At 45.6% G+C, this 26,969-nt stretch overlaps 2 protein-coding genes across 5 annotated transcripts in view; one reads left to right on the plus strand and one right to left on the minus strand.

The window, feature by feature from the left end:
* The window catches only part of GARRE1 (granule associated Rac and RHOG effector 1), a 54,286-nt gene extending 31,971 nt beyond the window's left edge, over positions 1-22,315 (minus strand). For 2 of the 4 annotated variants that reach the window (XM_064159894.1, XM_064159893.1), the window contains exon 1: positions 21,163-21,544. The gene's annotated coding sequence lies outside the window, so the exon portion shown is untranslated. Of the gene's footprint in view, positions 1-12,469; positions 12,493-21,162; positions 21,545-22,227 lie in introns of those variants that run through there. The other 2 variants (XM_064159892.1, XM_064159895.1) reach the window with 2 other exon arrangements.
* Positions 20,618-23,314, plus strand: LOC135184168 (basic salivary proline-rich protein 2-like). The gene is made up of 4 exons (XM_064159753.1): positions 20,618-20,683; positions 21,398-21,625; positions 21,698-22,269; positions 22,687-23,314. The coding sequence occupies exons 1-4, from the start codon at positions 20,618-20,620 to the stop codon at positions 22,802-22,804; spliced, it is 984 nt and encodes a 327-aa protein (XP_064015823.1). The 3' UTR covers positions 22,805-23,314.
* Positions 23,315-26,969: the final 3,655 nt, after the last annotated feature.

Below are 26,969 nucleotides of genomic sequence, written 5' to 3' on the forward strand. Positions count from 1 at the left end.
TAAGGACTGATTGTCATAGCTGCTCTGCACTACACCACTTCCCTTCCACCCCTTAGCCCTCCAGAATCCCTAGTCCTGAACTGTATGAACACTCCCCAGAGATACTCAGCTCCCCTCTCTATCTTAGGATGGATTTTTCCAAGGTAGAACCTCCAGTGCATCAGGAGACATATTTTTTAGAAGTAAAAACATCTAACATAGCAAGTAGCACTAGCTCAAGTCTCAGCTATATGGTATGGCAGCAGAAGGAAAAGCTGGTGAAAGGAATGTGTTAAACCAGACCTTCTTTCAGACTCAAGTTCCTCCCTGAATGTCAAAAATAGATGCCTGTGTCAGATCAGGATCACTGTTTCAATCCTCCCTTGGCAATAGGTGCTTATGTTATCTATTTTCAAAGCAGGACCAGTTCTCTTTTGAAGGGGAACTGTGGGTACAAAAAAGGAAGAGCAAATAATAGCCATTCTTTGATGCTGCAGCCTAACAAAGCATTTGCACACAGCAGGAGGAATGCACATGCAATGTGCCCAGCAGAGGAGTCAGGACTCCATTGCTCATCTCCCAGAAGGATGCCCTTCACATCAGCCACAAGCACACTCTCTTGCGCTCTCATCAGAGCTGTAAAATGTGCTAAGATGAAAAGGCCCAAGGGACCATAGTAAGAGTGAGCACCAACAGCCTCAACGTTCTGTGGAAAAGCCACAGAAGAGATCAGCTGCAGAATTCCCTGACTCTGGCCACTACCTGCAGGTATGCTTGGGCAGACAGCCACTTGCAGGCAGTCACTGGATAAAGCACTCCAGGAGAGAAACCAAGGCCCGCAGTTCTTCAGGGAAGGGATGGAGAGCTGACAGTGTCTAGGGAAGTCTTGAGCACAAGTTGACATGTATTCCTATCAATGGCCTTTTCCAGCCACAGACTGCACCTCCTGCTCAAGAGAAGGGAAAAGGGCTGCACTCGGGAAATACCCAATTAAATTGTATGTGGAATGGGAACGTTACCTGGTCAGCCCCGTGCACTAGGGTCCAGTCATGGCCACTTGACATTGTTCCCTCCACCAACCCCTTCCCCAGCCTTCCCCAAAAACCCACCTAGCACATCGTACATGCCCCTGAAGCCTTTCTATGCTCCAGCAGAAGCCACCTACAGTAGACTGTTCTTCACCCTGTCACTCCTAATTAGTTTCACTTCTAAATATAGTAAGCACAAAGAATCCTTGTGAAAATTTGAGATAGAAAGCAAGTGTCAAGAAAACAGAATTGTGCCTCAGTGCTGCAGTGTTAGCTACAGAAACGCCTATCTCCTCTGCATCTGCAGAAGACCAGCTCTCACGCGGGAGGGAACGTGGCACAACACAAACCACCACCAAAAACCCATCAAAACCCAACGCTCTGCAGTCCTGAAACCTCACATCCGAAACCCCTGTGCTCGCTTCAGCACTGCACTGAAGCACGAGGTTAGCTCCTCCCAGCAAAGGGAGTGAGCATCTCACACACTCCAGCGAGAGTTCAATCACAAATCACAGCTTTCCAGCCTAGGCAAATGCCAGATGTATTCTTCAGTCGCACTCCCTGGGAAAAGAGGATTTTCAATACACACTTTAAAATGCAGGCTAAAAATTTCTACTAAAGTTTGTAGGAGGTTTAGAAATCACCTCGAACAGCTTAGTTACTGCTGAGTCAGTGTAGATTAAGAAATCAGGCAGAGGGGTTTATGCAAAGCTTTATTGCCACTGGCTTAAAACTATTTCTCCATGGATCCAAACACTGCCTAAAAAGCTTCTGCACCTAGAAAAACAGGAAGGATTCTCACCCTTTGGCAACATACTTAGAGAAGTAACTTTCTGAAAGGCATTGCCTGCATCTTTTGAAAGTTAGGTTCTTCTGAGGAAGCTTTCCTTATCCCAAACAAGTCACACCTTCAACAAGCCTTGGAAAGACAAGTCAGATACCTGAGTGTTTCAGTATGGCATATTCCATGCACTTGTGTGTGTTTATGTGTGTGTATATACACACAAAGAATGCCCTAAGGGACTAAAAATAAGAGACTTGATTCAGTGTGGATTGATTTATCAACTCATACATGGAAAAGCAATCCTAGTTGCACAGAGAAAGTGATGGGCTCTGGCCAGAGGATTACCTCTTAGCAAGATGACATTGGTGTTAGAACTGACTGCTTTTGCTAACATGTCAGCCTGAAGCCAAGTGGCAGGGTCTGAAGAGCAAATATTACCAAAGGAATTTGGAAGGAAGTGGCAAGGGAAAGTCAGAAATGCAATTATGCCACTGTACAACCCCATGGCTTGCCCACACTTCAAACTCAGCAGTCAGCTCTGGCCTCCCCATTGCTCGCTCTTTCAGAGGAGCTCATCTGCCTTACTACACAGGCCAACCACAGGCTCAGCAGCTCCTACTTGGAGCAAGTCATTGAAGACAGTCTGAAATGAGCGTAGGCCACAAGCCCAGCCTGTTCTTGCCTCTCCTTAGGTGTCTGCTTATAACCTCCGTGGGATAAAGAAAGTTGAGTCGGATCAGTTTTGACTGTGAATCAGCATGGCCACTTTCACCTTCTCACTCTAGCTCCCTGAAAGCAGTGTATCAATGACACTGTTTACAACTGCTCTGGAAACAGAAGCACTTCCTCATCAATAAATCAGCTGGTAACCTTTCAACAAGGCTTGTGGTGCTCTTGTAAGCACAGACACCACCTTTCATAACACTTATTACCACATACAGACATGAATTTTTCCACTGAGATATCCCTAAACCACATTTCTGGGCTGCATTAACTGAGTTTGTGATGCTGTGTAACCTCTTTAAAAAAAAGAGGTCGGGAGGATACAGCCAGGCTCTGCTCAGTGATGTCCAGTGACAGCACAAGGGGCACTGGAGGCAAGCTGGAGCAGAGGAGGTGCCACAGGAACAGAAGGAACAACTTTTTCATTGTGAGGGTGCAGAGCCCTGGAGCAGGCTGCCCAGAGAGGCAGTGGAGTCTCCTTCTCTGCAGACATTCCAAACCTGCCTGGATGTGTTCCTGGGTGATCTGCCCTAGGTGATCCTGCTCTGGCTGGACAGTTGGACTGGATGAGCTTTTGAGGCCCCTTCCAACCCCCAACTTCCTGTGATTCTGTGAAAACCCACACTCAGAGTAGCTGTAATACACATCTTATTTTAGTGGTGTTAGACAAAAGTACTATTTTGAGAAATCATCCACATGTTTAAAGCTTTTCTACAAAGGAGGAAGTTCTGAGTACTAGAAACATGCCACAGATGATGTACAGAAAATCCTGTAAAGCCTTTCTGTGATTTTTCATCTTTTTTGTTTCCTGTTTGCAGCAAGGATGATGAAAGCTTTCAAAACATTTGGGCGAACTCAACAGCAACAATCTTTCCTTTCCCAAGTCGCTGTGCTGAATTCTCAACACTTGCCACAGAATGCTTCTACAACACTCTCTTGGTACCAGACTACATCAAAAGAAGCAAAAAGCCCTGCAAATGTGTGAAGTTGCATTAAATATACTCACGTAATGAACTCACTGAATGGTTTGGATTGTAAGGGACCTTGCAAGAGACCATCTAGTTCAACTCTCTCTGCCATGGCTAGGTACACCTTCCACTAGACCAGGGTATTCAAGGCTTCATCCAAGCTGGCCTTGAAAACAGCTCCAGGTAGAATGAAAGGGTTACTTTCACTATGCATTTTCAGTTGGCAACTACTCACTTTTTCATGAGTGCATCACCACACTATTTCTTTGTGACTGCAATTAAAGCCAAATCCACTATTTACTCATCCCTATTCTCTGCAGTGCACGGTAGAAGCTTTACCTCAGCGTTTGCCTTCTCCCCAGCTCCTTCATTCAAAGTCTGCTACTTGTAAAGCACGAGGTATTCTGAAACGATAGGAACTTCATTTCCAAAGACAGGAGGCAGGGAAGCTGCCACCAGCACATACACTGACTGCCTCACGACAGTTGCAGCCACCAGCTTGTGTGTCCTGCAGCTAATACAGATTCCTGTCTCCACACCATGCCTCCCGCACTCCGAGAAAAGACTTTCCCAGCACGTTATGGGCTTGCTGCATCTGAGCAGCAGGAGATTCATCACTGAACAGCTGGAGTTCTGCCCAGGAAAACAAACTACATTCGCTACTGAAGAGAGGGACATGATGATTAGGCCTTTCATATCCCTCTCATGTTGAAAATTATGGAATTATCAGAAAACTGTAATCATGAAAACGTTAAACTAAGGAGAAAAGACTTTCACAGCAAATGAGCATAATGATGTTTACCATATTTGGGCCCAGCGTTGGCTGGCAATTCAGTCTGTATATAGACAGCACTATCTGATTCACTGTCACAGGATATGAATGCACCCGAGCAATCCAGTGTGAATAGCAGGCTGCCTCCTGCAACAAACCCAAACGCTGCTGTGTACACAACACTCCAAAAGCATCGCAGAATACAGCTGTAAACAGCAATTTCACCAACAGCAGCAGCTCAATAGTTCTGACCTTAATTCTAAAAAAATGCTCTTTAATTAGATCTTTGTAACAGGAGACTTTTGGACCTGTCAAAATGCTTGACTTTTAACAAATCCAGGGGCTTAAATAAATTCATGTAGAAGTGATTTCTGTCGCTGGTGAAAGAACAGTGGTAACAAGTCATCTGAGCTCATAAAGATTAAAGAAGCCAAAATGGTAACACACATGCTTTAGAATCTTTCCTCATTTTTCCTAATCAAAAAAGCTGCTTGTGTGTCTTGGGCACAGCCTTCTCCTCATTAAGACCAGAATTTATAAGTCTTAATTAAATATAAATGAGATTTTTAAAATAGCATTAACTCATCCTGCATAGCTGGGTTCAACCCATGATCAGTTACAAGATCCAATGTAGCCCACTTCCACTTTAGAAACCTCCAGTACAAACCAGAAAGGAAAAACAGAGCCAAATCTTGCCAGCTGTGGCCTTTCATCCCTCAAGAACACCTAAAGCTCAGCGCTCATCTAATTCTTCACAGTATCACAGTATCATCAGGGTTGGAAGAGACCTCACAGATCATCAAGTCCAACCCTTTACCACAGAGCTCAAGGCTAGACCATGGCACCAAGTGCCACGTCCAACCTTGCCTTGAACAGCCCCAGGGACGGTGACTCCACCACCTCCCCGGGCAGCCCATTTACACAGCAGACAAAAACCTGAGCTTCTGGGTCTTCTGAAACGTGGCTAGCAACTGGTTCAAACACAGGTCATGCACTGGAGACCAAAAGGATTCTTCCCTCGCCCTTCTCCGGCAAGGCCCTGTGCTCCTGCAAGCACCACCCCACCCTCACCACATTGCCGACAGCTACATCTTGGAGACTCCCACTATCCAGAGCCCTCTATTAGCTGCTTCAGTAACCCTGCCTTCTGTTTCAGCCCACAGAACAATTTGTTGCCTTTTATCCACACAGTGTAAATGCCAAAATAGGCCACAGGTCAACTTCGAATCAAAAGGCTGCAGAATGAAGGCTGAGGAATGCTACAGCAACCCCAGGCCTTCATCTACTCCGCACACTGACTGAGCTGCAAGAAATTGCTGGGTTTAAAAAGCAATTTCTTACTTTGTTTTTGAAATTTATATGTTCTTCCTAGGAAGTGTAGCCTGATGAAAGAGATTTTCCTTCTGTTAAGAAAAGCAAAAGCTGTTAATATTTTAACAGACCGTTGTTTTCCCGTTTCTTTAAAGACCAGAGTTAACACTCAATACTAAACTCTAATGTTGTTAACCACAAGCAAGTGTACAGGTTCGGAAAATAGATCTCATTTCTCATAAGCAGTGGAGATGCTCCCAAGGAATATAAATAACCGCACACAAGAGCCCCTTGCTAACAACTGCATAGATGGAATTCTGCCGGCACATCTCAGCAGCACACAGCTCCTCCAGCTTCCAGTCCCAAGCTGCTCCATTAAGTCTATGGCACGGAAAGGCACACAACAGTCAAACTGATGTTCAGACAAATCCTGATGTGGTTTGATTGATGGCATGGGATTTGCCCTGTAAAAAGAGGCATTGTTCCTAGTTTAACAATTCTCCCCCCAAGAACTTCCCAAGTAAAATGAAGAAAAAGAACTTCTGAATAAAACGAAGACTTGGTCCATAATTATCACTTCCACTTTCCAGCACACAGAGAGCACAGCCAGAACACCTCACCTGAGAATCCTGAAAGCAAAAGTACTGACAGCTTTACATAAACAACCAAGCCCTTGGTCACAGCCCTGATCTCTGACCAAGTTATGTGCCAACATTTCTGTGTGGAGTTGAGTAAGAGGGTTTTTGCCCAGCAGAGGACACAATGGGATATTGATGCTAGCATCTTGAAAGAGAAACAGATGTCACGTTTTAATCTCCACATTAACATGGTATGATTGTCAACAGAAATCAAACATCCATAAGCAAACTTGAAGATTTAAGCTTAACTTATTTGTCAGATCTTTCTAAAAAGCCAGGTTTGTTCCTCCTGAAGAACCTAGCACCAACAGCTCAAGACTTCACAGGCATCAGCAGCAGACCCCAACTGCGCATCTCAGTAAGCACATGCGAAGGTCCCTCTCAGGATGCATTAACACAGCTGAATTTTGGTCACAAAGAAAGACTGGAAAGAAACACTTGAAATGTTGAGTGGTATCTTCTGATGTGTCAATTACAATTAAAAATTATCAGCATGCAAGAGCAGGCTTCCGTTAGATGGTGCTTGGGTGACTGAGGCCAGGCCGTGACAGTACTCCTTCCCAGCCACTTGTGTCGACAAAGGGCTCTCTGCTGCAGAAATTGCGACACAGTTGAGCCCTGCAAGCCCTGAGACTCTGCAATGATGCCAAACACATTTAAGCAAGGTTTCAATAGCAGCTGATGCATCTATTGCAGAGCTGGCCAAACCCCTTTCAGATGTGTTTCCTAAGCACCAGATTAAGAAAAAGTGACCTTTTCCCCAGCAGGACTGTTTGTGCAGAGGGCATGCTGACAGCCAGGACCACCTCACTGGTACCAAGCACTGCCCATGACTAATCTGGCGGCAGCAAGTGACAGCAAGGAGGAGGCTACAACACACATCACCAAGCATCATGGCAAATGCCTGGCAATTTCTACTTTATTTATTATTACAAGCAACTCCAGGCACCATTTTTAGCCACTGCTGGATTCCCTCCCTTCTCCCCATCCCCCAACCAGGCTTCAAACCTTGAAGTAACCTTGTTCTGTTCCCCCCCCAGAGACAGCTCCATGCCTGAAACATAACCTCTAATCTTATTTTCTATTTCTAGCGTACAATTCATGACCCTTATCCCATTTTTTTTTAATTAAATATCCTCTATGATCCAGACTCTGCTTCCTATAGCCAGGATAGCAGGGAGGAGGTCAGAATTGATAACCATATCCTTCTTGTTGAGGGCAATTTTACATTCAGAGCATTAGAAACAGACAGTACATAGGGTTTAAGTGCTTCACTGAAACAAACAAACAGTTTCCAATACCACTGCCCTGACCCCACTGCAATCAAACAGCTTCGGTTGTTAGAGAGTTTAGATCAAGCCTTTAAAACACAACAGATCTGCACTTCAGAGTGGCTTGCAAAGCGAGGCATTAACTTCCAGCAATGTCAGATACCTGGAGAGGATCTGCGGATGTGAAGTTAAAGCCTTTCCAATTCCAGGAGTTTATTACCAAGGAAGGCTTCTCATCTGACATACTTTGTTTAAACTGGGCTGCTTTTTCAGAACCATGAGACAAGTCATTTGTTTGCTATTGATTCTGTAAGATTGCTGACACTAAATAAAAATGGCCTGCTGGATCAGATGTCCACTGAGGCCACAATAGCAGTAGTTAAAATTTATGCTTTTAATTCATTAGCAGTATCTTTAACCCTCTTTCATAGTGTTATCAATTATACCTAAGCTTGTACAGTTGCTAGGGCAAAAATGTTCCTCCATGCACCACAAAAGCACTTTGATACAGAACAGTTCCCCAAAGAGCGAAAAAAACCCATTTTTCTGTCTCCAAAGTGCTGCAAAACAAGTTTCCAGGATGTGTCCCCAGGCTGGAGGTTGCAGTCTGACACAACCATGCCCTCCGAGCTGCTCACAGTTACAAGCACACCCAAATGAGCTATTTCACTCCAGTGAGGTCTGTTGCCGCTCAGCTGGCTGTGTGCTCATCCTGCAGAGAGGAACTGCTCCGCTCACCATGCACTTCTGAACACCTTCACTTAGACACAGTGCAAGTTAGGGAGGAAGAGTCATAGTCATAGAAAGGGTTGGAAGGGACATTAAAGATCTTCCAGTTCCAACTCCCCTGCCATGGACAGTGACACCTCCCACTAGCCCAGGCTGCTCAAGACCTCATCCAACCTGGCCTTGAACACCTCCAGGGAGAGAGCATCCATGACCCTGGGCAAGTTGCTCCAGTCTTCCCACCCTCAACAGCAAGAATTCCTTCCTTATATCCAGCCTAAATCTTCCCTCCTCCAACTCAAAGCCATTGCCCCTCAGTCTCGTCACTACAACCCTTTGTAACAAGTCCCTTCCCAGTTTTCCTGTAGCCCCTTCAGGTCTCCCCAGAGCCTTCCCTTCTCCAGGCTGAACAGCCCCAAATCTCTCAGTATGTGCCCACAGGGGAGGTGCTGCAGCCCTCTACCAGCTTGGTGATGTGGATTCCCATGTCTTCACACACCACAGTATTTATAATGCTTACATGAACCTAGCAGAAAGCCTTCCAAAATAAGGCCAACCACACTGATAGGATTTTCTGTTGATTGGGCAGAAGAAAATCAGTCAATCTAAAACATCACAGTGGCAAAGAAACTGCCCCCAGTACTTCACCAAATGACAAAATTACTTTCTCTCTACAACTCTCCGAGAAGGGATTGGAGTGAGTTTGGGGTTGGTCTCTTCTCCCTAGTACTGGGTGGCAGAACATGAGAAAAATGGCCTGAAATTGTGCCAAGGGAGGGTTAGGCTGGAAATGAGGAAAAAATTCTTTGCTGCAAGAGTGGTCAGAGATTGGAATAGGCTGCCCATGGAGTTGGTGGAGTCAACATCCCTGAAGGTGTTCAAAAAACCTGCGGGCATGGCACTGCGGAACATGGTTTAGTGGCCCTGGTGGGCTTAGCTCAACAGCTGGACCTGATGATCAGCCAAAGCAATTCTGCAATTCTATGATTCTGTATTTCAGTCACAGTCAGCAGGTTGACCAGAGAGGCAAGGATAGGGAAGAAGGAATAACCCTTGAACTTGTTAAGACATGAGCTGTTCCCATGTGCTTGGGTTTCTATCTGTACAACATCCCCCTGCTGCACAGCCATGGCTTGTTCCACACAGGCCTGCACAGGCACTGCTAGTAAATACCTTTGGTTTGTTCTGCTTTCTCCCTCCCACTCCTCCAGCTTCCAGCCTATTCTCAGCAGGGAATAATTTGAATTTATTGGTAGTTTCACAGAAATTGAATACTGCAAGTGGGAGGACAGCCTCTAGCAATTAAGAATAAAAGCAGATAAGTGAACATAAATCAGACTAGAGAAAAACAAGTGCAAGAACTTTTAAAGGTAGCAGAGCTGGCTTTTGAAGCGGCCTGGAAAACAGCAAGTATTGAAATTGTGAAGTCAGGAGGCATCTCATCAGCACACTTAAGCAATTGATTTATACTATGGAGCAGAAGTCAGCATGGTAACAGCAGCAGTAGCCCAACACGAGGTTCATTCCTAGTCGCCCACTGGGGTGAGTAACACTTTCTTTCCTTAGTTAGAAAGCAGCATATGTCATAGTGGGACATGGTTTAGTGGCCATGTTGGTGTGGGGTTGACAGTCCAACTTGATGACCTTAGATGTCTTTCCTAACCTTAATGATCCTATGAAAATGACACTGATAATAGAAGAAACAGCAAGTCAGGACTGCCTTTCACTCTGTAAAAACCTGTTTTAAATGGTAACTTCATTGAGTTCCTAAGGGTCAATGCTTGAAAGTTTGTCCAATCCACCTCAAAATGACAACTAGAAACATCTCAAAAAAACCTCACTGAGATTCTCATGTGAATGAATGATAACCACAAAAATCTGCCATGGCACTAGGAAAATATTTGCAAGCATGTTTTCAAAGGGATGCTGTTACTGAAATGGAAAAAGAGTTTCACAGCACCACTGTCCAACAGTCCAATGCTTTCAAAATGCTGCGCTCACGAAGCATTTTATTACTCCATAAAATCCATCATAAAAGCACTAATAGAATATTTCTTGTGGATGTCTGCTTTTAAAAAACGTTTTCCATAGTCTCTGCTTTTAGATGAAAGTTCCAGAAGCAACTCCAAATCCCTCACTGAGGGCAGCACTAAGAAGGTCTCCACTTTTTCAAAGTCGTTTCCACTTCCATCTCTCATGAACTTGTGGGAACACAGCACAGGTGGCTTCACTGATCTGAGAGTGTTTTTCGTTAGTCATAAAGAATGAAAACCAAGTATGGACCAAAGTAAATCGATCCTTGGCACCACTTTAAAATCCATACTTGAATGGAAAAGAATTCCTGAAGTACAATCATTGGTGAAGGCTGAAGATGCACAACAGTGTTTCTCAATTTTGGATATCACATGCGATGATACTAGGTCAAAATAAACCTTTTAACATGCAATAGTCTACACGTAACGTTCCAATCACTCGGTGGCATTCTGAAAAGGCTATTTCAGCTCACTGAAAACAGGGATTTTGTTTTTCATTTTTGAAAGGCAATCTGAGAAGGATTTCTGCAAGATTGTGCCTCCCACTTGCAGCCCACCAGCATCATCAGGTGAGGTCACCACAGTGCTAACAGCAAGACTCTTAGGTTCACTCCAGTAAGCTTAAAGAACACAGCGTGAGAGGTGTATCCTTACGAGGTGCCAAGCTGTTTATTAATGTCTTTGCTTTCCCCCATATACAAAACAGTATCTCCTCCACACCTGCTATGTGCAGATTACCTGATGTACCTTCTCCATTATTAAGGGATTTCAACTTCAGTGAGTCACCTCCCAAAAACTTCCATCGAGAAATAATTACCTCTCTTCAAAGTGTCCACTACAGCTCCGGCTGCAGCTGGAGCAGACCAGACCACTCTCTGCATTTACGATGCTATTAGGAACAATGTGTCCTCACCACAATCAGAGTATTATTTGACACATCAAGGCATTTTTATCCTCAGCTCCCACTCACGTAGCGCTGTGCAGCAGAAGACTGAAGCAGCACTCCAGCTGCCTGGGCACCACTGCTCAACCCAAACTGAGCTTACAACAACAGGAAATCTTTCGCATTTTCAGCACGGCAGATTTCCTCTCCCCACCTTTCAGATAGCATTCCAATCCCCACTGTGCAACGCATCCCAACAGGACAGTCTGAAATGGGAATTACTGTGTAGAGCAGGGAAAAAGGGGGGAAAAAAAGGCAGGAAAAGTAGAAGGGAAAAGCCCCATATTATCACAGGGAGCAAAGAATGTGACCCGGTTCAACAGCATAACGAACACTGGACCACTCTGGGCTTGACAATAAAATTGATGCTTTTCATTACAGTACATCAATCTGATAGTATTCAGAACTGAGATTAAACTGTATCTTAGGGCTTTCAAGTGGCAGGAGGAAGGCATTCTGCTGCCTTTTGCTTTGCTGTATGCATATCAACAAGGAATTCTAAACAGTATAGCCACTTGCAAAATGGAGGCTTGTCTTCCCTCACAGCTAACGCATTCTGTTTGGAACAGAAAATCCTTCCCTGGCTGCTTTTTGTATCTTTCAGGTGACTGCGCTGGCTGTTCATCGCCTCGGAAGCTGAAACAGACTCCATTTATGCAGGCATTTCTTTGTTCGTGTTTTGGACAATACAGAGGATTTTTATTGGTCAGAAATGGTCCCCACTCGCTCCTAACAGAAACAATGTCAGCGTTACATGAAGCGATCTATGCTAGCATGTCTCTTAAAGAGAGCTACTGGAAAACACCACTGAAAAAACCTTGTGGCATGCAGCTTCTCACCGCATGCCAATACTGTAAAGACCCGAGCACTTTATCTTCATTCCTGTCAGATTTAAGCTTGCTATTCATAGGTGAATGGAAAGTTTTTAACCTAATTATTTGCTAATTCTAAAACATTACAGTGAGTAATCTCAGTGATTACTCACTGAGTTTATGAGTAGTTGCTTTGCTATGTTTCTCACCAAAGTCTTCAATAAGAAGGTATTTAACAAGAAACCAAATCCTTTGAAGAGAGCAAAGCAAACAAACACGCAAAGCAGAGAGCAGAAGGAGAGGCATTCCCAGGTAAGTGTGAGTAAGCCACAAGTACCTGCCGCACAACCTCCAGCTTCCCACCAGGCCAAGCTGAGGCACCACCTCCACACAGGATGCGAGTGAAAAGATCAGATGCTTTTCCTCCTAGGGATATTCTACAGCTGCAATTACTCCTCCTTCCCCCCCCTCAATGTGTTACCTTTGAGATCAGCAAGTTTAGACCATTTCAGACGGAGCACTGGCCCTCACAACACCTCCTTGTCACTAAAATGCCATCTGCCAGTGACCCATAGCTCATTGCCTTTATGTGGATGGTGTGACAAAAAAAGAAAACCATCTCAACACAAACCACTGGAGACAGCTAAATAAGGGATAAGAAGTCCACTAAGTCAACAGTGCTTGCAGGCAGGGTCAGGTTTTCTGCATGCAACCAAGCACTGCCATCACTATTCACAGCTGAACGACATTTGTTCCAAGTCAACTGTTCCAAATCACACCAGGTTAACTCCGCTCATGCTAGGATTCATGCAGCAGAGAAATATTTAGCACAGCCACAGCACATAAGATGCCCTGCATTCATATTATAATTTGCTCCTCAACATACCGAACCACTAAATCAAAACACAACACACATCCCTATCTGCACTTGTAATTACGAGGACTGTACCACTTAGAAAACCTTATGTTAGGAGAAAAGAGAGCATAATTATGCAGTATAGAGAATTTCATAAACTATACTTACCCTGCTTTTTCTTGATACATGGCTTAACGTGCAGTGAAAAACAACCAACACAGCAGAGCAACTCACACCCTGGCACAGCATATATCAGAGAGCATGTGCAAGGAAGACACAAGGTTATCATTTCCCTGAAACCACAACCATTTTTTAAAAGAAACTACCTCATCTGTGCTAAAGCAACTTCAGAACAAAATACAGACACAACTTTACAGTAAAAAGCCACTGACTGAAAGACAATCTTCTCCTCTCTCAGGATGCATCTTCATCTATCAGTCACACCAGACTGTATCAAACTGATCAAAGCATGCCTTGGCGGCACTGGGAGGCTGGAAAGGCCATCACTATGTGAGTGTCTCAGGAAAAGCAACAAACCAACCACAACTTAACAGCCATTTTAGCAGTAGTCTTCTCCATTTCTGCACCAAGTTGAGGGACATAAAAGTCTTTTCAAATGGAACAGAAACAGCAAAAGGGGTGAAACAAGAGAAACCCCTAAAGTGCAAGGGATGGAGAAGCACACAAGGCTAAGGATGATTCTGAAGAGACCAGAAGCAGCATGCTACTGTAGATATTTTCTCAGAAACTGACTTGAGAAGTTTAGTTCAAAAACACACTGGATTATCACCAATCCCCCACATGTCAATGTACAACACACGAGCAACTAACTGTGCAGCTCTCTGAGAGCAAGTTCAACTTAACATACTGTGCCTTTAAAGGCAGGGGAGCTATTCAAGCGTGAGCTCTGAATTCTGTAAGCCATGGCATCCAGTTCAACAAGGTGTCCAAGTAAAGCATACTCTTCAGGAGTGTCCAGAATCAAAGACATTATTAAAGGGTGTGCAGTAGTAGCTCTGACATCTGACTAGTAACCACCTAAATGGCATTAGAGATTCAGTGTGAAAACCACGCCTGATGCTTTAAAGGGAGATTTGAAGGGCACCTCTGCAACCCTCATGGTCACCAAGACAGTGAAAGAGGAGGCAGAGAGAAGAGCTACGATCTTTTAACATGTGCTCAGAGGAAACATTAAGAGGCAAATCACAGTCTGTTATTCTTTTGTCTGACTGTATTAGACATTCACAGAATTAAACCTCCTAAAATCCAGCTGTTCTGGAAACTAAATTGGAAAAAAAAAAGAACACCACAACACCAACAACTCTTTTCCTGCCATCTTCAAAGGAAGAAAATGCACTTTCCCCCAAAAAAACCCTTCCCCTAAATCCCATGTGTCAACTACAGATTTACTCTATCATACCAATCCATCACCACAAAAATGTAGCATTCCTATATAAAAACAAAAATGTATCATTAGTGGTTTTCAGCAGATTTCATGTCCAGCAACATCTGCAGAGCCAAAGATTTCCCTTAACCAGAGCACAATCTTTTCTAACCACAAAAGCAAGCAGCAGATTAACTTCCAAACAGCACAGGTTGGATGGGCCACTTCTCCACATGGACAGAACAGTTGAGTGCATTTGGCCAAAGGCTGCCAAACTCAACCATAGGCTGCCCCATGGCCCAAACTACTATTTCAAGATCCAGTATTAGATAGAAGAGAACGTTTAGACTAGGACTGGTAGTTCAGATGTGCACAATGCTTTTGCTAAGGACTTCTGAACACACTCAGGTTAAACTGATGGTTAAATTTTTCATGAAGCTTGCCAGTTACCAAAGTTATTTCGTACTGAGTTGTCTCAAACTTTACAACACTCACTCCTCCTTTGACCTGAAACAAGTTCAAAGTGCTGAATTTGAGATCACAATCTGTTGCTCTGGAAATTATTGCAATGTTTACACAAAGGAGTTTATTATGAGATCTAATAAGATTTCTTGAGAGAAAATGTTTTCATTCTCTTCCTAAAAGCAACACACGACAGACAGACTGGAAGCTGTCTGAGCAAGAACTCTTCCAACAGTTAATAGACCCAAGTACATTCCAAATAGCAGGAAATGTGCTTTTTTTCCCCCTCAGTGTTTTGTTCTAATAACTGGCATTTCCTCCCAGCACTCCACAGTCTCCACCAGCATGGAATTCTCTTAACAAAAATAAGTCACAGAACTGAAGTCCACTTCCACTTGCATTAATGTAGGAAGTTTAATTTTTAGCTAACCTACCCTGCTCTTCATCAAAACTTCAGCGGCTTCTCTTCAAAACCATTTGGAGACAAGGAACTCATGCTGTACTGAAGTGATACTGGAAGATGAATGCAGAAAAACAACTAGATCTGGAAGAATGCAATTCTTAAGTTGCCTTTTCCTCCTTGCATTCTTCCTACCTCCATATAATAGCATCTGCTGCAAGACTTGCAAACTGCATTCAGAGAACATGTTTGAAATACCCAAAGGAAAGAGATTATGCTCCCCAAATCTTTTGGAGTACGGCACAGAATTACCTTTATCAGAAGGGATCTTCCCCTTTTGACACTCAATCTTTAATTCGAGCTGTGAGGGTGACAAAAGAGTGTTTCTGTGTCTGTCCTTTCTAACCACCATAGCTTTTGCTGGGTTTCACCACTTGTGTTTTATGTTGGGCCACATAAAAACAATGTCTAACTTCTTCTGGATGAGACTGGCAGTTTCAATGATATTTAATAAACATTCTCAAATATTATCTCACACAGACTCTCAAGAAGAAACACTTAGAAGACCTCCAGACGTCTCTGGAATGTGAGCTGTAGACATTCAGGTGCTTTACCTTTTTCTGAGGAAGCTCTTGTGCTGGGACTCTCTTCTCTGCTCTGGCACAATCAGCCAAATGCTGTCATCTGTACAGAAGAGCAGGAAGCTCTACCTTCATAAACAAACAAAAATACCTACGAACACTGCTCTGAATATCCTGGTATCACACAGACCACGTGGACATGCTTCAAAGGACATTAAATTTACCTCAGTAAATCCAGAGCAATTCCCAACACCATCCAGAAACTCACTAACACACTAAGTTACCACAGCAAGGTGGTAACTTTACTTGGGAAAGTAAAACCACTCAGTTCCTGACAGGACTAAAGATACATTTCATTGCTAGCTACCTCACACATGAATGAATCACGCTGTAGAGAAGAGGAGAAAATAACCATCACAGTTTTTTCTTCCTACTCTTCTCCTTCCCTCTCCTCTCCAACACATTCCATACACTGCTTTAAAGTTCCCAAGATACAGCATGCCAGAATAAAGCATTAAAGAATCAAAGTTAAATACTATTTCTACCCAGGGAAACAAACTTTCTCTTGCACTCAGAAAGTGTTGAAGGTGATGAGCATTGTTCCATTCCCGGACTGCAGAACCTGCTGCGCGAAGCCTGTGAGGAATCAGTACCATTTAAATGTCAACTCTGAGAGCACAGCTAAGCAAGAATCACACCTTCCATACTGTTATTAAACAACAGTTACATTAAACAGCTGACATGTTCCCTCATACCACATGTAGTGACAGGGGAAAAAACGAAAACCAACAAAATCAGAATAGCCAAACCTTAGGTAGCTGAGGGATCTTTCTGCTGCCATTTTCCACATCATCTCTCTCCTGCAATGCCATCGTACAGAAACACCAGAAAGCAGCAGCATCCGACAAGTGCCCCACTGAAGTGGCTGGATAAAACAAAGTCACACCGACCAAAAAAACCTTAGCCACTTAGAAAAGCAAGGAACAAAAGCCCCCAAAGAAGGAATACAGCTATGCTGGAAGACAATGAACAACTAGCAAGCCTAAACCAGAAAACAAGTCATTTCAAGCACTAAATTCTACTAACAACAGAAGCAGGAACTGGTTGCAATTTAGGGAGGTAAAGATGTTTTCTAGGGAACTATTTTCTCTGATGTGACCCTAACAGTAAATACCACACAGGATTATAAATTGTTTTTAAAAGCATGGACAGCTCTTTACAGCAAAATCTGTAAGTTTTTGGTTTAGTTCTTAACTAACCAAGCAAAGGTTCCATCTACCAGTGTGTGATGGTTTGGGTGTTACCCACCCCCCCCACACTTCAGAAATCACCCAGACTAGACTCAGCCAGCTCAGGAAATTGAATGAAGCTTTATATTTACAGCTTAGCACAATATACAAGCAGATATTTACAATATACACAGCTATAGACAGAAATAGACAAGGTAAAAGGTAATATGGAAACTCAACACCCCTCCTAGAAACCTGAGTCCCCAGCTGCCCTTCCACCTCCCACCCCTCTCTCTCTACCTTACCCCAGACATTGCCTTGTGCCCAAGGAAGAATGGAGGGTTGGCCAGGGGGGTTAGGAAGCAAGTGGATTAATCAGAGAGATGGAAGGTGAGGTTAGAGAGATGCAGCCCAGAGGCCAGACAGAGAGCGACTCCCTTATCTATGTTTATACACTTGTTCTTATACATCTCAGCAAGCCCATGAGTGAAGTAGACATCACCATTGTTTCTCTTTCACAGCCTGTAATCTAGTTCTTCTCAGCAAAACATTCTAGCTAGCTTCAAACCAGCACACAGTGCTACCACATTCTCCTGTTAGAGCCTCCCATGCTCTCCCGGGAGAGCTTTCCTTAGAAGGGAGAATATTTGTTTCCTTTGTGAAAACAGCTCTTCAGAGAAACGTCCTAGGCCATCCTATTCCAAACCCAACTTGTATGAATAAAGCTAAATAGATCCTTGCCCTGAGAAGCTGCTGTATGTTCCCAGTAGTCTGAAGCCAAGGTACCACTGATGGTATGCAACACTGCAGCTGGAAAACATTCAGCTTGCTGCAATGGCTCTGGAACATGCCCAGCAGCTCAACAGAGCCTCTGCTACTCCCACCTCAGATACACCCACACTGACCTTCACTCACATACATCTCAGGATTCCCCTAGCCACACCTGGAGTATTTCACATTCCACTTCATTCTCTGAAGGTCAAGGAGCATTTCTAGGCCTTCTATTCTGCTGTTTTCACACACACAGCCTTCTTTTAGTCATATTCCAAGACCATTCCAATCCAGCTCCCTGGAAGTCAGTCTGCTTCATGCAAGGTTTGCCCTCAACAGAACTACACAGATCAAGCTCCCCCAAATTCTCCTAAGTAACCTATACACTCTTCATTAATTGCAGCAGAATTAGACACAATTGGTGTTTCAGGACCACAGCACTCAAAATAACACATCTTGTCTCATTAGAGCATATCACAGTGGAACACAGCTCAATAACACCACCATCATCTTTCTGGAGTTTCAAAGAACAAAAAGGTTTTTTTCTTTAATTACTGTCTTGGCAAAATTCAAGGACTGGATCAAAACGGTTTACTCACAGAACCCCGGAAGAGTGGGATCAGATCAGACCAAATCAGGAATTAACCTGCAAAGCACTATTTGTGAAACAAATGCAAGCTCTTATTCCTGCACATGCATATCTTAATGGTTTCTTTGGAGGCAGAAGGGCTCAATGTTTAAATCCCTCCTGCCAGAAAATTATCTTTAGGTACACAAACAGCAGAAGAAACCCCCACAAGCCAGAGGCACAACAAAACACAGCTACTACTTGCTTCTTCTCAGTGAGTTTGAAACTCAACTTTGACAAATTCTACAATTCACTTTCAGAGCATTTTTTCATCCTACCAGGCAGAACTTCAGATTTTACAGATATCAGGAAACAGCACCTCCTCTAGCTCTGCAGTCCCCATATAACCACCCAGCATTCCCTCGGCCACCATACACAATATCCAAACAGAACCTGGAACAGGATATTGTCCTGAAAGCACAGGATTGCTTCCGGCATGTCACTAATATATTGTGGTTACCCAAAGGCCAAGGGAAGGTGTAGAAATGCTCATCCAGATGTATCACTATGCTCTAAGAGGACCAGAGCAGCTAGAACATGAGTTTTGTCATGCCTAGCAGAGCCAGTTGCCCTCTGAACCCGCTCCAGCAGTGTGTTGTGATGAGGTTACCCATGCTGCTGGAAATGTCATCTTTCACGTACGATACAAATCCCCTTCTATAGCTACTAACAATACCCTGGCATTGTTTGCAAGATGTAGGGTGGTGCCCTGGCTAACATCCAATTGCAGCAGTAATATTCTATCTACCTACAGTAACCACAAGAAGATATTCTTCATTTTTCAGCCCCCAGTGGCTTTGCAGCACAGCAGCAAGCTCCTAAAGAGCTGCTGTACTTCACTGCAAGTTCCACAGCTCACTGTGTATTTATCTGTCTGTACATATCAGATATTTCTCTGAAACTGTAGAAACACCTTGAGATTACTGGGAATAAAGGAGCTCTTTTCACATGGCACAATTAGTCATATCAGCAGTGATAGCTATTTTGAGCAGCACCCATTAATCACTATCATTAGCAGGATTTCTGGTGTACCAGCATTCATTGTACCAAGAATAAGCCTTTTCCTATTACAGCACTACTATATAAACAGCAGCAGCAGCACAATTCTCTTGGCACAACCCTGTTTTGAGTAGTAAGAGGCAAGTGGCAGCACTTAAAACTAGTCAGTACCAGGTATAAAAGGAAGTCAGCTTACTCCTTGGAGGACAGCAAAAACAGAGTTGCTTTTGCTGCAGAGAAGAACTGGACGTCATTTGTGTGCCCGGGAAGAAGTGGCACCGAAAAATAACAAACAGCAGGAAGAAGTGGAGGGGGAAAGCTCCCAGGTTGAAGACTTAAGGAAAAATGAAAACCAAACAAAGCAAGCACAGACAAATAATATTCAAGTACAAAAAGACTTTACACAGGTTGATGCCTAAGAAGGGGAAGGAACCCAGACTTCTCTTTGAAACACCTGTAGCAGGTATTTTCAGGTTACTTTCTACGACAGAGTGTTTGCCTGTTAACCAAATTTCAGCATCCTGGAAGAGCCTTTTAAGAGCCCTTCGACTAGAAAGCCATTCCCTGTATGCATGAGATCCAGTTTCCTAACACCCCATAGCAACTCCCGATTCAGAAAGAGAATCACTAACAGAAGGATTTTTGTCTTGCACTGACCAAGGCAGCAGTACCACAGATGCGTGGCAAGTGGTGGCTCCATGACGCTTCCAGCCTTGCTCCTCACACCCCAAAGGCGCCAAGAGTCAGCAGAAATGCATGCTGACCTGAAACACAAGTCTTCACAACCACAGATTAGAAACTTAGAAAGCCCTTCCTCTTAAAAATACAGAGCAGAAAACAGAACCTTCTGCAAGCCTTAACCTTGGAAAAATAGCATTTTACAGAAGGGTCCAGCTTCTCTTCTATAGAAGTGCTGCATAGCAGAAGACTCGGGCCAAGTGCAAGATCACCTTGATAGCCATGATACACAAACAGCAGAGAACCTACAACTGTCTTGGCTGGAAGAGATCTCTAAGGTCATCGAGGCCGGCCATCAACCAAACACCACCATGGCCATTAAAGCAGGTTGCAAAGTGCCATGTCCACAGGTTTCTTGAACACCTTCAGGCACGGTGACTCCACCACCTCTCTGGGCAGCCTGTTCCAAACCCTGACCACTCTTCCAGCAAAGAAATTTTTCCTAATCTTCGACCTAGCTCCCCCAGCACAATTTCATTCTATCACCTGATACTAGGGAGAAGAGACTAATCCCTATCTCAGTCCAACCTCCTTCCAGGTAGCTGTAGAGCCATACCAGATGGGCCAATGCTTCTGATGCCATGAGATGCACACGCAAACCCTCCTGTGGCTGGGACCTACACACGCCCCACATATGCCTCAAAGAGGTGAGGGAAGGGGACCATACCACAGGAGCTTCAGCCACCTGTTGCCCACAGAAAACATCAGTTCTTCAAGAGCATCCCTGCCCCCTTCCAAGACAGCACTCAGAGGAGGGAACAGAAACATCAAGAAATAGCATCATTAAAATCCACAGCCATTTTTTCCCAACCTCTTGATTTGAGCATCTCCAGCAGCCCATGGGTACAAGATCAGTGCTACTTTGGGGACTGAGCCTCAGCCTTTTGCCAGCTGTGTGTGGCTCCAGCCAGAAGCTGAGGGCTCTGAAGGCCAAGCAGTTTATGGCAGCTCCACAGGACTGACATCACCACTCCTCAGGACACTCAGACATTTGCTCCTCTAGAAAACCAGTCATGGCATCAGCCGATTTATGCATGTAATGAGGACCATCACCTCTCATAGAACAAGTAAGATCTCTTCTCTTCCCTCGAATTTCTAAGCAAACACCCACCTGACAAATACACACCTGCACCACTTCCTCCCCATCCGAACGACCAAACCTCTGGAGCAGGGACAGGCAGAGATGTACCAGCAAAGTTTGAAGCTGTGACCCAAATGAGTTGCCCTCTTCTGCCTGCGGTCACCGTACACACACAAGGCACCGAACATCAGGCTGGGCAACAAGAAGCAGCACTTCAGTGCATCAGGTGAACTCAGCCTACTGCAGTGGCCGCCAAAACGCAGACAACTCCTGCCCGCAGGCCTCCGGGCTAGCGAAGGACGAAGAAAACCCAGGGGCGGGCACCGTGACGGGGAACGCTTTCGGGAGGACGCCAATGCAGCCCCCTCCGAGGGGTGAGTCCCACCGGCACGGCCCGGGAGGCCCTCAGGACCCGCGGGGCCGCGTTGCCGCCGGCAGCGCCTGGCTGAGGGCAGCGGCGCGCAGCCCGAGGCGGGGCCCTGGCGGAGGGGTCCTGCCGGCGGGCCAGGCCGGGGCGGGCTGGCGCCCCGGGCGGCCGCGGGTCACTATTTAGCAGGAAGGTGCGCAGGAATTCCCGCAGGCGCAGTCTCAGCCGCGCTCCCCGGGTTGCCCGCACACGGGTCACGGCGGCGGGAACAGGGAGGAGGGGCGGCCGCAGCGTCGCCACCGCCGCGGGCTGCGCACCCGCGCCAAGGCTCCCCTCGCCACCACCGGGCCGGCCCGGGCGCACCGAGGGAACGCGGCGACAACCCTCGGGCCGCGCCCTGGGGCACCGTCACCGCCCTCCCACCGGCCGGAGCTCCTCGCAGGCGCCGCCGGCGGCTCCTCCCAGCCCCGGCCCCTGCCGGTGCCCCTCGCCGCGCCCCCAGGGCGCTCTCCCAAGCGGCCGCTGGGCGCCCCCTGCCCTCCGCCGCGCCCCGTCCCCTCAGCGCCCGGGGAGGGAGGAACGGCGGTAACGCCGTCCATGCCAGCCCGGTGGCTCGGACCGCCAGGGCCCCGCCGCTCTGAGCTGCAGAGCTGCGGGCGGCCACCCGCCAGTAGCGGCCGGGGACAGCCCTCGCCGGTGGAAGGCCAAGCGGCCGGAGCAGGAGTGCGGCGGCGGTCACTCACCTGCCTGCGACAGCCCCCGCCGCGCCGCCAGCCCCGCTCTGTGTACTCCGGAAACGGCGGCTCCTCCGCCGGGCGCCGGGGAGGGGCCGGGCGAGGGGGCGGGCGGAGCCGCGAGTGACAGCGGGAAGGGGAAGGCGGGAGAGGGCGGGCGGCAGCCGGCTGAGGGTGAGGGAAGGGCAGGGGGCGACGGGGAGGTGGAGGAGAGAGCGGGCAGCGGCGGCGGCATCGCGGGTCCCTTGGGGCGGGAGGGTGAAGCGAGGCGGGTACGGGATTGAGACTCGGGTAGTCGCACTCGGGAGGTGACCGGGACCGGCCGGGACGGGCGCCGGCCGCGGGGGCTGCAGGGGAGCGAAGGCGAGGGACGGCCAGGCAGAGGAAAAGGTGTGAAGGGGAAAAAGTAATCAGTGGATATTATGCATGTGCTTAAAATAATGGGGTTTCTCATTCTGTGTTTTGCAGTCGGGTGCGGTGTCCTGCCTCGGGAGGGCAATTCGTGATGAAGATGGCACCGGCAAAGTGCCGTATTGCTCTTCAATCAGCTGTAGAAACTGCAGAATCCAGCACTGATGTCAAATGAATTTATCCGGGAACTAGGTAAAATACGCACAAACTATCTCCGGTTGATCCCTTGGACATAATTGTCCTGCTGCTGCCAGCCTTAGGAATCGTTCAGCAGCAGGCCTGGCCTGTGGTGGCTTTGCTGTGTGAATTTGGGCTGGTTTGTTATCTTTTAACATTAATGGGGTCCATTTTATACCATTTTCATAGAAATAGTCTTCTGTTAATCCTGTGTTTCTTAATAGAAAGTAGTCCATTTATTTGTATTTCCCAGTCTTACCTAGAATTTTGCATTTTAAATGGAACAAGCATTTAATAATGTGTGGAAATGTTGGTAGAAGTCAGAAAGTAAGTTAATGTGTAACAGTTATAGAGTAGCTTAAAACTGTTGGGATTTATGTGACCAGAAATTTTGTCAGCAGAGCTCAGCATCTCATCATCTGGCTCTAATCCACACACACACAGAAAGAAACCCAAACCCACACACTCGGATATGATACTAATAAAGTGAAAATAACAGTAATTTCCACCAGTTTGAGTAGTGCTAATCAGAAAACTCTGTGGGAAGAAGTGAAATTGTCAATTTACTGGACACCTTCTAGCCACAGGCTAGAAATAGTCCTCAAGTAGTGTCTGCGGGGAGCTGCCTAGGAGCAATCTGTGGCTTTGTTTCCTTCTCTGTAACAGATGGTTGCTGGCAGACTGGGCTTCTCATCAGTGTATTCTCTCTGAACTTCCCTGATTCTTGCATGTCTACCAAGCATGTCTCTTCCTAGTAAATGTAGTCCTCAAATTAAGAGATACCTGGAAAATACTTGGAAAGCACACAAGGGAACAGAAGGCTGTCATGTTGTTGGCTCCGTCAAGAGAGAGGGATGGTGGAGTATTCGTTGTACTGGAAGAGTGCAAAAAAGGGCTGTAGAAAGTACCTTTCTTCCTTCTTTCTTCCTTTCGCCCCTTCCTCCTCCCCCTTTCCCTTTCTTTTTTTTCCTGCTTTTGACTGAATGGTAGTATTCTGATGAGATTTTGCTTGGAAGGAATCAGAGAATGGCTTGTGTTAGTAGGAACCTTAAAGATCATCTAGTTCCAACCCCCTTGCCTTGAAGTATAGGTATGAAATGGAAAACTGAGTGTAAAGGAAGCCAGAAGGAGCTGAAGGTGAAGAGGGAAAGAAAAGCAAAGGCCGGCATGATTTTTCTTACTCGCAGGCCGAACACTGAGGCTGCACCTTAAAAGTAACCCAAAAAAGCCCACTGAACACCTCCTGGTTTCCAGTTTTGCCACTTGGGGAGGTTAAGAAATGAAAGAGAGATTAGCATGCAGAAACAGACACGTATGTTTAGGGATATTTCTGTTTCCTGACCCTGGGAAGCAGGGTGGCCAGTTTGGAGTGTATTAGCTGCAAGCAGCTCTCCAGGAGCTGTTGTCTTGCTCTTGTGCTGAGATTGTGTCCCACAGCCCATGCAGAGCTGTGCTGGGGACTGCTGTAGGGAGAAGTACACCATCAGGAGTTACTAAGGCAAACATTACCCCTCACAGGTTGCGTGTCCAGTTCAGGCCTGTCCTAAAAGAAGTCTAGAACCTCTGGTGAGCCAGACATTGCCCACCTGCAAACTGTTCTGATCTCCAGAAGCATTTCTGCTCTCCATTTACACACCTTGCACTTCTTGGTCATATGAAGAGGTGATGCAGTGGTTACAACATTACATGATTCTCCTACCTCGATGAACAGCTGGCAAGTTATATTGCAGCAGCTGATGGCCATCCCCCAGAACTTCTGACCATGCTGTGTGCTTCACCAACATGCAGTTTTACCCAAACTGCACCAACCACCCTGACTCGTGAACAAACACTTGTTCTCCAGGCCTGCCTGCCCTTACAGCTCAGCCCAACACAGAAATAGGTTGTTCCACGCTCTCAGGAGGTGTCCACATCTGCTCCCTGTTTTGTCATCCTAGCCATTTAATTGTGTTCAGTGGATCTGTGCAGGATTTGGTTCTGTCAACACTTAACAACAGAGTTACAATAAGCTTAATTTCTTTTTACTTGCTGGATTTATTTATGTGGGTTTTTTTTTTATAGTGCTGTATAACAACTTCTACCACATAACTGTCTGTAAAGAGCAGGCACTTGATTTGAAATTTATTACAGATTAAGCTTATAGATTAAGAGGACACAGAAGACTGGTAAAAATCCTAGCCTTAAAGCTAGTATGTCTTAACCAGATGGCAGGAATTTCAGACAGACTGAGAAATAAATAGGAAGTTCACACTTCTGAACATGAACCGGGCATGAAATCACTCAATTCAGCAGGAGTCCAGAATAACCAATGGAGAGTAAAGAGGAAACTCTTAAGAATATGTAGTGTAGGTTTCTAGTGTGACACACTACATTCAAATAATTCTAAGTGCTTACAATGCTCTGTTTTTTAAACTTTGGATTCTAAATATTTTGCAGGATGGCAGTTTGATGAAGTACTTAGTGAAGGCATCTGTGAATGAGCAGAGAGCAGATGTATTCAGTTATAACTGTGATTTTCCTATAGACATCATGTACATGTGGAAAGTGCTTCCCAAGACCTCCTTTGACAGGAAGGGAAGGAAACCAGTGTACTGTTTAAACAAAGAAATGTAACAGTGCTGTTTAGAGAGAGAGGAAACCAGCTCTGAAATGTATTGTGAGTGCTACCTGATGTCATAAGATGAAGGAGGAAGAGATCATTAGCTGGGAAAACAGGCAGCACTGGCACAATAGCCGTGTGCAGATGTTAATCAGGATATGCGTACCAGCAAGGTGTGGGGTGAGATTAGGAGGATGAAGGTTAGTAATAAAATCCCTCCAGAGTGTGGTCTTGTTAAAGGGAAAAGCTAAATTTACAGGAGGTGGTTGCTCCTGTTAACCCAATAGAGATGTTTTCAGGAAAAGGAAATGTGGAGCAAACCAGGCTGACTTTGGAAAACAGATTTGATCACTGATGTCCTGTTGGATTAGCAGTGATTTTTCCCTTTGTGGTTACAAATTGCTGTAAAAGTGTAGTGTGCTGATGCACGTGGAGAACAGCAGTAGTGTTACGCTAGTATTTGGAGTGAATAGTTGCAGTTGGAGGGTGGCAAGTATTGAAACTGCAGGTTTGGCTCTGGGTAGCTCACAGGATTTGTACAGTGTGTCACAGTCCTTGTGGCCTGTAGCCTAACTGTCTGAATGTTTGACAATGCAGGCATACACGTAGGCAAATAAGACTTCTAAAAATACATTTCACAGATCATCCATTCCAGCTGTCAGGGTGAGAACAGTCCTTTTGTCCTGTAGCCCTGGACAACTGAAATCCTATTTCAGACAAGTGAAATTTAGTTATTTGCTGCCTGACAGGAAAGCTGCTGACCTATGCTTTATACCCCTCAGTACACTGACCAGCCATTGTGGCCCAACCTGAGGCTTAAAATGAGAACTGGCCTCTTGCCCAGCTTCTTTGTAAACACTACCAAAGTGGGAAAAAATGTCCCTGGCTACAGCCCCCAGCCTGCTCTTCGGAAAAATTCTTGCCCCTTACCTCCACCAGACAACTCCCACTTTGAACAGAATGAATCTCACTGACTATATATGGCCACCTAAAAATAAAAATAGGGACAATCACCTTTTCTTGTCAGACAAATCAAAGATCCAGGTCACCTTAGAAAATCCTAGGCTGCCAGCCAGTGATGCTGGCTATAGAGAAAACAAATACGTTGGTTAAAACCTCTTAATCCTACAGAGAGCAGTCTGGTTTTGCTGGGAGTGAATGGAGGCCATCGACTCCAACTGACGTTGGATGTGTCCCATGACCTTCTGCTTTATATATTTAGACTCCCCGCACTTATCTTCCCTTCTACAGGTCTGATGTCATCACCATTATTATAAGCAGAACTTGTCACTTGATTGACAGCAAATAACCTTTGCAAAAAGTAGCCCAGGAGTGGGAATGTTTTGTAGGAGTGGCATATGGTCATGACTGCCTGCAGTCCGGTTTTGTTTACAGGCAGAGGAGGAATGTCAGGTATTTCTCGTGTCCGTGTCCCTAGTGCAGAGATGAAGGAGATGTGCTTGCTTTCAACTTGCTCTTCTGCTTAAAAAACTGTCTTCTGGGCGTGCTGAAAGCAAGGGCTAGGCGCTGAAATGTGACCAGGCAAAGCTAGATGGGCACAGGA

Source organism: Pogoniulus pusillus, chromosome 20, assembly GCF_015220805.1.
Source record: "Pogoniulus pusillus isolate bPogPus1 chromosome 20, bPogPus1.pri, whole genome shotgun sequence".
Lineage (NCBI taxonomy): Eukaryota > Metazoa > Chordata > Aves > Piciformes > Lybiidae > Pogoniulus > Pogoniulus pusillus.